A 15,714-nucleotide genomic window follows, 5' to 3' on the forward strand; every position below is an offset into this window, starting at 1 on the left:
CTCAGATTTCTTCAGCTCTTGTGGTAATTTAAATTTTCTTTTTCATCCTGAGTGTGGAGTTTTCTAACAGCAAACTCACATTTCATTACACCTGTAATAATTTGTCTGTTGGTAATTTGAAGGTTGATTAGTTTTTTGTTATCTGTAATTACAGACAGGCACTCTAAATGTTGCTTTACTGCCAATATGCTGGTCTAGTCAAGAATAATTTAGATATTGCTCTTGTAATTGAAAGAAACAAGCTGATGGACAGGCAATCTGGCTGATGGCTGGATTTAATACATGTTCTCTCATGGTAGATGATACCAACTAAGAAAGGCCCATTCTCTGCTTGCAATGGCAGGGCTTGTTATGTCAGTTAATTACCATTTGTTGTTAATCAATTACATTCAACCAGCACATATAGTCTCCATTGACCTGTAAGAGGGGTGATGGTTATTTGGCATAGCACACTGCTCCCTTTAATCCCTGGGCTCTTGGCAGAAGACACAGTCTGGTTTCTGATCCTCTCCTGATTCAATCTGAATGGTGATGGAGTGGAAGCTGTAGTGCTCAAACAGGGCTTGGCTAACATCTCTCAAAATCTTCTGGCTGTCCTTTGTGTCTGCTACAGATACAAGCAGAAAATAATCAAAACACATTCATTTTGATAATACTTTAAAGGAGTATTGTATACTTCTAATATAAACATTGATATCTAATATAGACATTGTATACTTCTAGGATAGAAACTATTAACAAGAAGTTTGTTTGAAAAGTGTTTCTTGTCCTTTTCTTCCTCCTTTCAGAAACCTCCATGTCAGCAAACCTTTGTTCATTCAAATGTGGTTGGAATATGCAATTTTGGCAAGAGTTAAGGTAAGTTAAGTAATCACCATAGAAATTCAGTTTGGCAGAAGACTGGAGGAAAGCAGAAATACTTAATAAAGATTAGTTTATCCAGTCAGGGAATAGCAGCAGTGCCAAGTGATTTGGGTGGCAGACAGACCCTCTGTTTTTAGAAACTGGGGACTCCATGGAGGACTTCACCTCTAGCCCTGTCCTTGGCCAAACACAGCTGGCTTTTTTTTTTTTACATAAAAAAGCTGACAGACAAATTGACCTGAGCAGTGGACAGTTTGTCAGCTGGGATAAGAACTACAATTTAAACTAATATTTTAAAAGATGAAGTGGTGCTACCTCTAAACTCCATCTATATTTAAAGATTGTTTTACTGTTGGATATACATCAGGAATGCATATTGGCCCTGTATGTTTTTGTTGTCCAGATCAAGTTAGACAAAATTATGATAAAAATCCAGTTTGAGTCTAATTCTTTTAATTTATTTTCAGTATCAATATCTTGTCATTTACTTCATTGTCCCACAACCTCTGCAGTTTTCAAGTTTTGAGCAAAGTAGAGGTCCCTGTTGTTTAGACAGGGTTTCGGGGAGGAAGATCTGAGAGATTTATTTTTTATTATTGCTGATTTTATTTTCCTAACAAAATTATGATGATTTTTTAACAGGCAACAGATATACAGTCAGTTTAATCTGAATCAAGAAAGACTGACCTTTCCTAGGCAGCAGCTGAATAGTTACTCCCTGCTCACAGAAATTTACTGACCTGTGGCAATGTGAGCAGAGAGTGCAGTTTGATTCATTGTCAGAGACCAAAGATGAAGGTTGTGAACAGAATCCACCTTTTCAACTGCTAAAATCCTGGCTTTTACAGCATCATAAGCAAATCCTTTTGATGTTCCTGAAAAGGAGAAATTGATGGAAAAACAATATTTTAATGGATAAGAATTATGATCAAGAGAGGAAAATGAATCATGAACTTCTATTCACTGAGATGTATCATTTTTATAAAAGTATTCAATGCTTTGGAAAGCCCATCTATTTCAGAGTTCACTGTGCTATATAAATCTATCCCTTGTTTTAAACTTCCCCATGGAAGGTTGAGACCCATGCATGTTTTAGGGGACAGTCTGAATGTCCAGTTTACATAGGGTAGTGAGCAATTTAGCCAGATCATGTCATAGTTTTGCACCAACATATTTGGTGAGTACATCTCTATGCCTGTGTGAACAGCATGAACTCATCATGCTCCACTTGGGTCAGTAAACTAAAACAGCAGCTCCAGCATCCAATTTCTTCTCAGAAAATTCTGGGCAGAATATTCTGCTTAGGAGACTCCCCTGAGAGTTCCCCAGGAGGACAAGGCTTGGAGCAGAGGAGAACAGGGCACTGCTGACCTTGGCATGTCAGCGCTGCTTACAGGAGCTGCGAGTCACTGCTTTGACAAAGACACTCCTGAGTGTCAGGGGTTGCTCCCCCTTCCTGGTAGTTTGATTGTTTTTTCCACAGTAAACAAGAGATCTGATGTTTTGGCAGCCAAAACACAGTCAGTTGCTGCACTTTTAGTAGGTACACTTCTACATGGAAGTATCTCTATCTCAAATCCACTGAAATCAAACCAACCCTCGAATGAAACTACTGTAACAGCATCAGATATTTTATTTCTTGAAACAGCAGTAGGTGCAAGTGAAAGAGAGAAGAAATAACCACACAGGCAGTCACACTGAGTACACATTTAGAACCTTCACTTTTAGAGCTACTTTTTTCCTTTAATCCTCATGTCTTCAGAGCTGAGAAAGAGGTTGCATTATATTCAGTGTGACAAAGGCAAAAACTTGCATCTGTGACTGCTCAAGTCTTTGCAAATCAAATATTCAGGTCCATAGCTGACAGGATTAAATATTGCTAAGCCTGGCTCTTCATGCTGTTGGTGTGCTGAGAATTGTCTATTCCCATGTACTGGAATGCAACTGGAAAGCTCCAACAGCTTGCTTTTCTGGACTCATGTAACTAAAAATCTTTTAAACTTCTATCTCTTGCACTCAGCCTGTTTCACAGACACAGTTCAAAGCACAGTCAAAACATTTTTTCTTGGCAAAGACTTATATTTCACTTGAGTAAAGGAAATATATGATGAACAAGGTGAGCAGCCATCTCATATGTGAAAGGGGTGATAGAAAGAAATGCTCCACATATGGCAAACAAAAGCAACTCAGAGTTCATTAGCAAAACATCAGTACATAGGTTTTTACAAAAACTGGCATATGTGTAAACGTAATGTATTGGTAGAAAACAATTTTGATTAAAATTAGGAGTAGGTTTAAAGTATTATCAGAATTAAGAGAATATCAGAAAGTGATGCAGAAATGTGCTATTATACTTTTTTTCAGTGTATATAAGCATTATGGAGAAAGTACAGAAAAAAATCAAAATATAAAGTGTATTGATTCTGGAATCAGGTCCTACCTTCCATTAACACAGTTAAAATATCTCTTAAAATCGTGATGGTAGTTGCCAAAACAAAGATGGAAATCACAAATGTGCAGATTGGGTCGGCTATTTTGTACTGTGGCTAGAAAAATATGAACACATCGGTTTGTTAATTTCATTATTGTCAGTTATTGTCAATTTTATTAGTTAGCATGAAAGAATAATAAATTCCATTCATCTAGTACAGAATGAGTGCTGGCCTCCTTTGCCAGTTAGGGAGCCTCAGCACAGGGAATGGAGGTGCTACAGATGAAGAAAGGGAGAGACACCAAAGCATCCAGTTGAAACACCAAGAAACAAGGGTTATACTCTCAACAGTTATTTCAGTTCCCAAGAATAAGTATGAGTCTCTTTGATACAATTACAGTGTGTATGATGAAGAGAGAGGAAATATTTACATGGTACCTAATGTCACAATGCTGTGAAAATAACACTTATCCTTGATTGCAAGGCAGGCATTTGAACTAATAAAACCAACCTTAAAGAAGATGATAAGTGCACTAATTAGCACACTAATACTCTGGAACAGATCTCCAATGGTATGCACAAAGGCTGCCCGCAGGCTGGCATTGCTCAGAGCTGGCTTTTCCAGGGGGGCTGACACACATTCCCTGGCTTGTGCCCCATGGCTGTGCCCGTGGCCAGTCTGGTGCAGAATCAGGCTTAGTCTGCAAGAGATGTAAAGCTGCAAATATCAGAGGATATACTGAAAGCAGTGAGGTCATTCACATCACCACTCCTGTCACTTCTGAATGCTGAACAGTAAAATCTGACACATTAAGTAGAAATGCAGAGTGGCTGAGCAGACAATTCCTAGGTTTTCAGTGATTAGCATAATCAAGAAAGTCTGTGAATGGGGTAGTTAATGAGGCCTCATTTTCTGTGGAGTTCTTGAATATTCTGACATCTAATAAAAAGTGACATGGAGAATAATCTCTTCCTGGGGTTTGTAGATTCATAATTTGCCTTCTCAGCTAATAGAAAGGAGGAGAGCAATTGCAGCTTGCAATGAGAAGCAGGACCTCTCTTTTTGGCTCCTTTCCATGCCCTCATGGAACTTATAAACACAATATTTCTGAGGCCATTATCTCTCTATAGTTTTTTTAAATTGAATTCCAGCAGCAGGTTCAAGGTTCAAATGTCGTATGAGAGGAGAACAAAAGAACTTACAGGATGTTGGTGAGCAGGGCACAAGCAGAGGTGATGAGCATCACTGTAGCATCAATATCGTAATCAGGATGTAGCAGCCTCATGCAAGCCAAGTATGTCAACACACCAGTCACCATCCAAACTATTATCATCGACACCAAAGCTCCCAGAATTTCTAGGAACGAAAAGAAATCTGATTTCAACAGCCAGAATAGGAATGCAAAAAAATTTTAAGAGGCTGATGATGGTTACAGGTTTATGAGCTTCATAGCAAGGAGAGCTGCTTCTTGTATGCTGGCAGTCTTAAAGCTCACAAAGAATGGGCCAACCTCCTTTCTGATCATAGTAAATCCAGGGCTATCCAGGGTAGCCTTGTGTATGTGGAGGCCTAACCCTGTTCTACCTGCTCCTACTTTTGTCCGCTTTCCAGTGCTGAGTTCATGCAACATTCTAAATAACTGGAGAGATGTAAAAGATACTTTTGGGGAGTTCTGGGAGGAGCAATAGGAGTTTGCCTGGCCCTGACTGTGGTGTGAAACCCATAAAGACCAGCCCTCTTCTCCCAACAAGATTATCTTCATCACAGGAGCAGAGGTTTGAAGGAAGAAGAGAGGCACAGCTCGCCCAAATTCACTGTCAGACATAACCCCCTCCATTAGCCTCCCCTATTTCTGCACACCTCTCACCACTTCACACTTCAGAAAGACAGTAGCAGCTCCCAACGAGGTCCTGTCAGCAAAACTTATCCTGGAACTCATTCTGCCAATGCCACAAAGTCATTTTTGTGCCACCAGCTGTGATGAGAACAAAATAAGTTATTTTTTCCCCAGGGTAGCAAAATTTAATTTTGTCTCTATTGGCTTTGAGTTGGGCTCAAATAAATCCAGTCCCCAAGGCCACCTTTTATTGCACTGTTAGAGGAGAGGTCCAGGGAAGTGCATAAGAATGTGCAGCATGCTTTTAATAGGATATGGGACTAGTAATTGCCATGTGACTTGAATGAGTAAATGAGCACAACCGAGACAGTACCAAAGAAAATGCAAGCTCACAGTAAAGTGAAAGGCAGTAGACATCCAGAAAGCATTTGCACAGACCTCCACTGACAATCCATTAAAACAGCTTATGATTTTTTACATCATTTTTCTGGGGATCCCCCCTTTTGCAGGCTGCAAAAGCGTATCAAATAACTGTTTTGCCTAAAAATGGAAAATAACAAATCAAAGTGTACTGATAAGGGCAATCTAGTTTTGCTTACAATTAGATAGAAGCAAATATAAATCATGGAATTTTTTTTTCTTCAAGTTGCAGGTTGAGCACCTGCAAACTTGGCCTAACTGAAGCTGTTGATGGCTGTGCTATCATTGGCATGAAATGAGCTCTTGTGAACACACATATCCACCTGTGTGGATTTATGCATATCTTCCATAACAGAACATGTTTGTGGTCATCTTTACCTATTCATTTTCAATGGAGTATCTTGGCAAAAGTTTAGTTATGCTTACAGATCAGTTCAGCAGCACTAAATACTTCACTCGAGATGTTCTCAGTTCTTTTTTTCAGAACTACTAGCACTAACAGAGCACAGCTAACAGTAATGTAGAACTGTGTGGGAATCTTTGAGTACAGCTAAGGAAAATTAAAGTGCAAGAAAGTTTCGTCCAGCCAAACTGAAAATAGTTTGGCTCACACTATCAATCGTATTCAATATTGTGTTTGTGAAAGTAGCTGCACTGCTTTGGCATGGAGGGCAGAAAGCATTCAGATGGCTAAAGCTGAGCACTGCCACGCAGAGTCTTTTCATGACAATATCTATCAGTCTGGGAGAAGCAGTGAAGAAACATCTTAAAGTGTCATGGAGGGCTGCACTTGCAAGACCTTGGTAGTCAGTGAAGGGTGACTTTGCCACCTGACTGCCCTTAGCTGCTCTATTAAGGTACCCACCTGCATATTAAACTGAGAATATAGCCGGGAAAATAAGCAAGAAACAGGATAACAATCATGGAATGCAATTAAATAGCTTCTAACATTTGATGCAAGGCTCTTTTTGCTACCAGGATAAAAAGGGCAATAAAGGATTGGTTTTGAAGTTTTGCATTGCAATAACAAAATTAAAATAATCTAGGTCAGACTGAGGATGAAGTTACATGAAGTGGCTGAACCTGCCTACGTCAGCAGGAGAGGTCTGTCACTCTTTTCCCCCAGGGTAAGAGATAATAAACATGAAAAGTAATGGTTGACCAACAGATGTTAAGTAGTAATTTACAAAGGCTACAAAATTCAGCTGTTGTCTACATAATTCCAACCATGCTTCGGCCATACTGAACCTCCCACTAACCCAGCAGCCTGTTTCCAACAGGGCTGGTAGAATACACTTAGGGAGCTACAGAAAGACAGGATGAGTATGGCATATGCCTTCCCTGGCACTCTCTGCAGCTACAACCAACCCTGGCCTACAGACATCTGAGTCAGAAGCTGTTTTTGGACTTTACTACTGAACATCCTTGAAGCATTTATCATCTGAGTCCTTGGTTCTGGTGCACAGCTGTCTAGAGCCATTTGAGGTTGTCAAGCCATGTGTAGCTTGACACAAGGTGTATAATTGACCCAAAGACTTCCAGAGTGGCAACTGGATTTCAAATGGCACAAATCATTTACATATAAGCAACAAAACTAAGCCCTGAGACATCCAACATGAGACTTACTTTCAGACAGAGACAACTAAATTGCCTACCTCTAGGAATTACCTAAGTGTCTAAGCTCCCTCTGTGGACAGTGGACATCAAATTAATGGTGATTTATACAGTTCTCTTCTTCACTGGCTGACTGGGAACACATACTGTTTTCTTAGCTAAGACTGTCTGGCCACATTTGACATGCCCTGATTTTGTGCATGACACCTTGTGCAGTCTCCTATAGGTCTTGTGCCACAGCTGCCATTCCCATGCATTCTCAGACATCCTAGGGATGTAACACTGGAATTCCATGTTTAGGAGGCTGAATGGAGTCAAGATTTCTGTTGAATACATCAGAGGCTTGGACCCTATGCTTAAAAGTGCTCATGTGCATGTAGGCATTGATATTTAGGTGTCTGAATCTTGAACAGACTCATACTCCCAGAAAATTATTCTCATGGTTAGTATTTTGCTGGTGTCTTGTCTTTTGAAAAAACACTTGTGTTTGGTTGTCAGGCTTTGCTATTAGATATCATCTGTAAAATTCTTGTTTTAGGTTGAGGACAGAGTACTTTAAAAATCTATTTGCGTCTGATAAAAACAAACAATGATAAAGACATATGAAAGGAAACAATCTAGAAAAGGGTAAATGTTAAAGGATCTCACTTTTCTACAAATGTAACATTGTGGATTTTTAAAAATAATTTAATCATTTGCTTTAGAAATGGAGCAAATCCTGATTTTTATGGTTGCTTTTATAGAAATTTGTTTCCTAACAAGTTGAGAGCTCAGTCCTCCACACACTCAAGTCACTGAGAGAAGTTGCTGTTATTTCCACCAAAGTTAGCACCAGCCCAAAACTATGGTAAATAATGTACTGAAAGATGTGCTCTTAGATAAGGGATGACTCTTTGCTTCTCTGAAATTCACTGCCTTACTCTGTTTTGTGTCCTGAGAACTGTGGGAGCACTAATGCACTGTCTCTAAATGCCTGCAGACCCGTTGGACATCCGCATGTTCCCCAGTCCCTGGCTACGATCACTTCCCTTTCCCATTCCGTGTGTTCATGCTGTGACATGTTTGCTACCTGCTCGGTGCCACCCAAAAGTGAGCTGCTTGGTGGGAGGTTTGGAGGTGAGCCACAGCGAGCAGAGGCTGATGAGGAAGCTTGTCAGGTCCCCCAGGACGTGCGCGGCGTCGCTGACCACTGCCAGGCTCCCGGCGATCTGCCCGCCTGTGTGAAACACGCCTGCATCACGGCTCTGGCCAGAAGTCTGAGCCAACCACACCAAACTCAGGACCTGCTTTGCTGAGAATCAAAGGGAACACTCAGTTTTCAGTCATCATACACAAGACCAAAACCTCTTCAAAGATAATTTCATTTTGTACTTCATTTGTGCCGTGAAAGGTATGAATTAATAAAAATACATAAGTCAATTTTCTTTGTTAGAGAGAGACCTAAGAACAATAAGAGTTGTGATACATTAGTTCTGTAGTTACATTACTATTGTACTGTTTGACTGTTTGAATATAAGACTTTTTTTTGTTAAAAACCATATTAGGAATCACATTTCCCATATCCTCCCACTATCTTTTCACAGAACACCAATATTTTATGGATGTACAACAGTTCAGAGACCTAGCTTATGGGATTAATTTCCTATTTTTTATAGGAAAAGATGCATGTTCCTCCTGCTGCCTGACTGTTTATTTGTCACAGCCAACACTAAAACAGGAAAACATGGAAAGATCCCAGTAGAAGATCTGTGATAAGCAATCAACCATTTTAGTGAGGGCATAGAGAAAAATGTTCTGTTCTCAGGACTAATCTATCATTTTGAATCTGTAATGCATGACTTAATTTTCCTGCTAGAGCTCAAAAAATGTGGCTGAATGTAATTTTACTCTGTGGGGGTTTGGATTTATGTGGATTCTGAAGGAAAAAAAAGCCAAATTAGGAACACTTTGGGTTATTTTAATTCACATTTCTTTTACTCGGTAAGCTAAATATAATTTTTTTGCCAAATTCTTCTAACCGTGTCTCAGGGCTAAAGACAAATCCAAATAAACTACAAGTTTGCTTTAAACTGCCCCAGCTCCTGGTGGCTGCAGAAGGATCCCAGGCAGGACCCTGTCCTTCCAACACATTACAGAAGGGGAATCTTTTCATCAAAATGCAAACGTAGAAAAGTAGACATGAAATAATAGAGCCAAAACACCTAGTTTCTGCATTTGGCAATGCCTTTCCATTCTTCATTCATTTAATTAATTTCAGCTCACTCATTTCTCCTGACCACAACCCACATGAGAATTAATGAGTCCTGCAAAACATCATAAAATGCCTCATTCAACCCTTTGGCAGCATACCACTGCCAAAAGGACATGTAGATATATCTCTTGTTTCCTTATAGTTGGAGCATTTTCATTCCAGCAGGATGGACTGTCTAATTTCCTCCTGTATGCATATTTTTGATTAGAATACCTAACACTGTTTTTTCTGTGCAGAATTTTGCTCAAAGTTCCTTCTCAAAAGGGAGAAAGCATGGCTGCAGGATTTGGGGGCATCTCCTTCCTTGTGGTACAATGAAGAATTCATCAGAATAAGTATTTCCCAGCACATGCTCAAGTGCAAATGCACTGATACTTTTTGGTCATGGCACATCTCTAAGATTTTCACTGTTTTCAGGGTAACTGTATCTCAAGAGGGAGGCAGTTCTGCCTAGCAGGGGGAAGAAGGCTTGTCTGGGAGTGCCCAGATGTTAATATCCCAGGCATCAGGTATCTTTCAGCAAACAAATATGTAGATCACAAGCTGTGGGCAAAACCCTGTTGCGTTTTATACATGTTCTGTGGCACAGCATCTCAAAAGCTTGCTGCTCGCCTCCTGTCTTTGAAAAATGTTTCCAAATTTTTATTTATGTATTGCTGGCATCACTTGGTTGAGTTTCAGATATCTCAGTCTGATTAACTTAGCAACTTGTCTCACTGATCAAGTTGTTATGTTCTGCTCTGACGTGAGAACACATGCAGTGTTTGTCTTTCTTTCTACTGCCCAAGTGGAAGTGCTTTGAAATCCACATTTGGTCCTTAACCACCAAAACTCACTGGAAAGCACTTTCATGGCTGGCTCCACAGTGGGTAGTATTGGTCTGACTGCTATCTCCAGATCTGTGGAGATGGTGATGGGTCTGCCTTAGAAGAGCAGAAGACAATTGTCTTTCAAAGAGAGTTGGTGGTGTATCAGATCAACCAGCAGTGCCTTGTTTGGGAAAGCAAGTAATGGCCAGCACAGGTGGTTTAAGAAAAAGACATCACAGAAAGATCTACACATTCAAAGAAGCACAACTTTTCAACCTCTCTGGGAGGGATGCAGCTTTGTTTCTTCTGTTTAGCAGAATAATGCCCACAGAAGCTGTCAGCCCTTAGAGGGCAAGGAGGGGAGGAGAAGATATTCTTTATCTTCAGGAGTAAAATAAGTGTTGTAGTTATTGGCTTTTACAGCTTTTTATCAATACTCCCAACAAGTGGCCTTTAAGACTTACCATTCCCTATAATGGATGTTTATTGCTTTATAGACCACGAGCAGTAGAAATTGTCAGTCACTCAATGGTCAATCATCAGGCACAGCAGTCTTGCCTAATGATTAAAAAAATTAAATGTATGGTTCATAATTACAAAAATCTCCACAGAGAGCTGTCTGTAACTGCAGTTAATAACTGGTTTGTCAAAGTTTAATGGTCTGAAGCAAAACGGTCTTCAAGCCTGTTACTTAAGCTGTCACTGCAAAAAAGCTGCATGATTCATTAAGCAAAACGAAACATTTAGTTAACATATCATCTGTCCTTCCAATTATCCTCTAGCACAGCCGCATTCACCAAACTTAAGCCCTCTGATTATATGGTTTTGTTAATAATGCATTACTTCTGGCACTGGAAATTACTGCATGGGGATTAGCAGCATGCACTGGCTTTCATGGGGGAATGCATGTGACCTACAAACAACAGGGCCTCATGCAGTGGGAGGGAAGAGTTGGAGAAGTCCCTGCTGGGTTCGGCAGCCAGAGGAGAAGGCAGAAATGCAGCAACTCTTTCAGTGCCTTCACTTCTCAGCTGTGGGGAAGACAAAGCCTTTCTGTTTCATTTTCATGGGACTCCAGAGATGTCTGAGCTGGGAAAATACGGGTTTCAGAGGCCTTCCTGGCTGATTTTTGTTACATGGGCTGGAACACATATGGCAAAAGTCTGTGGGATTCCTCGTGCCTTCCCTTACCTCAGCTCACTGCAGAGAAGGGCAAATTAAAGAGCCAGGAACTATCAGGTGGATATAAATATCATAGAATCCATGGAGAGAGCAGAACAGTGAGACAAAATGAAAAGCCAATGCTCTATAAGCAAGCCAAATACTCATATTGGATATTGTAGGGTGGCTCCAGAAGTGAAAGCTAATTAGGTAGGGGAATAATCTTCCATTGATCCAGAGACACACCATCAGGCCAATTTAAAAGATAAACGTGCCCTGATATAAATACATTGACTTAACTGCAGAAAAACAGATGGCGAATCTGGCCCTGGATTTCCCTGGATTTTGAAACGACTCTTGCATTTATTTTCAGATCCTGCCGCTAGCAGCCTTCATTGGTGCTGAGATCTCATTGGCCTGGATAAATACGTAAAATCTTTTAATCTTTTAAAAAGAATGTAACCCAATTTATTAGAAACCTTTTGTGATGCTAAGACACGCATCAGTCAAGCTTAAAGACCTGGAAGAACATTTCAGACCATTAACTGATCTTTGTATTCCTACCCAGATGCAATCCTTGAAAGCATATATGAAGATATTCTGATAATTTCACTTAAACCCTTCCCACAATTCTTTTAATGACCAGGGACAATGGAGAGTTATTTCATAGGTGGGTTCACCCCTGTCAGCACGGTCCCTGCAGTCAGAGTGCTCACTGAAGGCAAAAATGTGGCTGTGCTGGGCACCAGACTGGGCTCTTTTTGAACACACATACTCCCCTGTTATCTCAGCAATCATGAAGAAGGTGCAAACTACTGATGCTACACAGAGCTTCCTCCTGGCTTGATGCTGCTCCCTCTTTCTGTTCTCATAGGCCTGGGAGTAGCTGTGACAGTGATACGCTGGATTAGCTCCTGTAACTTCTGCTTCCTGCTGCTGCCTCTCTTCATTTGAATTCTTCTGAAGCCAGCTCATCCTTTGGGATAGAAAGAAATAGAAGGTTAAAAAAGAAAAACCCTGGTTATTCAGGCGTCTAGCCCTACAGCCCCAGAAACGATGTAATTAATGCTTTCAAAGGATAAAAGCAGCACTGGGAACAGCAGAGCAGGTCATAGAAGAGGCTTGCTCGCACAAGCAAGGCTCTGTGGGAGGGAGCTGCACATGAAATGAGTGTTCTGGCTGTGTTTCCCAGCTCTTTGGGCTCTCCTACATCATTTAGCAGTCTATGTAGCACAGGGTGGCTTTCGTAGGCTGTATATCTCATGCACACCACATGACTTTGAAAAAATTGTACCTCATGCAAATAGCTCCATGTTCAGCATAACATGGAAAAAATTCTACGAAAAATTCAAGATTTTATTCCCAACAGCTTTGTCAGGAATACTAGTCAAAAAAACACCCCAAACTTCTTTTTCTTAAATATAATCAGCTAAAGATATTTCTCTCCTCTCTTTGCACAAAGAACTATTTTATCTCAATTTTCTACATATGTATAAAATCTACCAATATTCCAGCAGAGCCTGAGTATAGAAAATATTAACTGAAAGATCTCAAAGGTATTCAAAAATCAAAGAAATAAATTCTCCATGGTACATGTAACACATAGTACATGCAGAACCCTTTGTGCCACTGATTTCATGGTGAGAAGTCAGGCAGAAGTGGCTCTTTGAGCACTGCTCCATCACAAAGTGATTTTCAGCCAAGTCTGCTCTGCCACAAAGCCTCAGTGTTGTGCCTCTGCTGGTTCCTGCACAGGAAATACGGGGTGGGGTAGAGAGGGCTGGGGCCAAGCTCATTGCAGGGCAACTGCACAAGCTCCTGGAGCACCACAAGCTCTGGTGCTCTCAGCAGAACAACCAAGAGATGCCCCCTGGGAGGCCCCAAGGTGCTTTGCTGAGCAAGGATGTCCCCTTCTCCTTATCACTCAACAGAAAAAAAAATCAAATGGCAAAAAACCCAAAAAAACCCCAAAACAAAAACAACAAAAAAAACCACCCCAAAAAACTCTAAACCCCTCCCAGGGGGACTTAAAACCTTTCTGTCTCTCCCAATACAACACTTGTTGCCAGAGCTACTCCTAATGTGGTGAGTGCACTGAGACTGTGGCACCAGAAGATGAATTCTGCCAAGAGGCAGGTACACACAGTCCCTATAACCACGTGTGGCAGCTATTTGAGGTCTGTGTGTGCAGGGGCTACCCAGGAACACAGCAAACTCTGCTGGTTTTTTCAAGCCTGAAATTAGCCTGGGGGCAGGATGTGGGACTGGGCTTAGTTGCCCCAGTAATAACAGTGGCTTTTCCCCATTTTGACTTCAGACTTTCCTCTGGGACTAGGAAGAATTGTTTCCTCAGCTGAGTGAAGGAAACCTGTGCTCCAGGAAGTAATATGAATCCTGGTGCCTTTCTGTAGTGTTTCTGCACTGTTTATAGAAGTGTCAAGATGCCTAAAATCTCACTGGAAAGAAATCAGCTGGTGGCTGCCAACCTGGCAGTTGTATGTCCAGTAGTCAGTGTCCAGAAAAAAAAAAAAACTGTACTGAAATCACAAGCTTTTTCCAGCTGTGTTTTTTGGGCAGCCTGAGGGGGGTCCAGCTGCTCAGCAGGTTTGAAGTCCTGCCAGATGCCCCACACTGGTGGACAGGAGGCAAAGGCACCTTGGCCTTTTATGTCCATCAACATCATAGAGGTACTGGCGAAATAAGAGCTGACCCACCCTGGCACCCAAGCCCTGCAACTGTAGCTAATCAATGTGGATTTGGGTCTGTAAATGTTATTGGGATGTTCCAAGGGTGCAGTGTTCCCCTGAGCCAGCCTGCTCCCCAGCCAGGTTAGCATGTGGTGTCTGTTTGCTCAGTGGAGGTGACTGATAACCCTGTACATGAGGAGCTTGAGGGAAAGAGCAACTGGTCAGATTTAATGCCTGATGCTTGGAGACAGTGAGGTCTCTTAGTCCTTTTGTCAGCATTTTCCTTTTTTCCTCACAACAACAAACAAATAGAGGTTGGACTGTCTAGGGAGTGGGCTGCCCATCTGGCAGCTGGGGTCCCCACCAGCCAGTCCTTCTCCAGTCCTTTAGTTTTACATTTATCAGGTTCCTTATGTGCACTGTGTCATTTTTGTACAATATTTTACTGATGAATTAGACACAGAAGGTATCACAAATTAATTCCTTCCAGATGGCTGAATAAAATGCTGTAGTTCTCTCACTCTCCCCTGGAGATCAGGGCAGGCAAGATTTTTTTTCTCATGATCTCTCTCTGGAGTTAACTTCCAATGCTTTTCTATAGTTTGCATGTAAAATTAATTTCCCCTTACCTCAATTTTCATCAGCTGGCAGTGAACATTAAAATCATCTTAATGACATGAGTCACGATCAGCTCAGCAGCCTCTCAGGCAGGAATGCCAAAATTACCACTGCATATTCTGAACCACCAAGTCCTTTCCTTGCTGTTAACAAAATAGGCCACTCTGTGATCTCACTCTCTTTTGTTTTTTGTCTTTCAGTCTCTCTGTCAACTAACAAAGCCTCAGGACATCACTGAGGGACAGGAAAGCACTGTCCACAGATCTTGCTGGACAGATGCAAAAGCAAACAGAGGCAGCATAAACCCACAAATGTCACATTTTTCTGTCTAAAGGGTACCTAAATAAAAGTGCCCCAGTTGCCAGAGGTGGCGAGCATTCACTGCTCCCTTTGAACTTCCAGAACAGCATCTGGCCTGATGAGTTGGGAAAACTCCTGCCAGCTCCTGTACATAACCATTATTTTTCTTTCAAAAGCTGCCTGCTACTAATTAAAAGAATCTAACAATATAAGAGGCAGTTTTATAAAAGTGTGAATCAAAAGCTTAAGGTGCAAAGATCAGCTCTGTTAGACCAGAAACCCCTTCACAGTGTTTTAGAGGAAAATGTAGCCTTTGAGCATCAGGTCTCTGTGTCAGCATATTGCAGAGTTACAGATTAAAAAATAATCTTTTCTCCATTTCAAATTCTCTTTTCTTTGTAAAAAAGATAGTCAAGGGAATGTCTCCGAAAGGCTCCTACTGAGTCATGCCCAGAAGGGGGAAGCAGAAAATATTAATACATATTGCAGATTTCACACAAATCATTAGCAATAGCTTTTTATTACGACTTCCTTTTTGTTTATTTTCACTTGATCTGCTGGGTGCCTTGATCTGCAGGCTTATGGGAATAATTGCTATCCTCCTAGACCATTATGAGTTCCCCAGTCAAAAGAGGAAAATGTGGAATCACTGTGCTTTCCACAGGAGATCATCTCCTTCATGAGGGAACATAGTAATTTTCTGGTGCCTGAAAGGATAATG

General features: G+C 41.1%; 1 protein-coding gene across 1 annotated transcript; it reads right to left on the bottom strand.

Moving 5' to 3' along the window:
* Nucleotides 1-461: 461 nt before the first annotated feature.
* Nucleotides 462-14,554, bottom strand: SLC30A8 (solute carrier family 30 member 8). The gene is made up of 7 exons (XM_063419389.1): nt 12,160-14,554; nt 8,237-8,375; nt 4,499-4,652; nt 3,807-3,996; nt 3,305-3,410; nt 1,605-1,739; nt 462-607 (listed from the first exon to the last, which is right to left on the bottom strand). The coding sequence occupies exons 1-7, from the start codon at nt 12,361-12,363 to the stop codon at nt 462-464; spliced, it is 1,074 nt and encodes a 357-aa protein (XP_063275459.1). The 5' UTR covers nt 12,364-14,554.
* Between the last annotated feature and the right edge of the window lie 1,160 nt (nt 14,555-15,714).

The sequence above is a fragment of the Prinia subflava genome, chromosome 1, assembly GCF_021018805.1.
Source record: "Prinia subflava isolate CZ2003 ecotype Zambia chromosome 1, Cam_Psub_1.2, whole genome shotgun sequence".
NCBI classification, from domain to species: domain Eukaryota; kingdom Metazoa; phylum Chordata; class Aves; order Passeriformes; family Cisticolidae; genus Prinia; species Prinia subflava.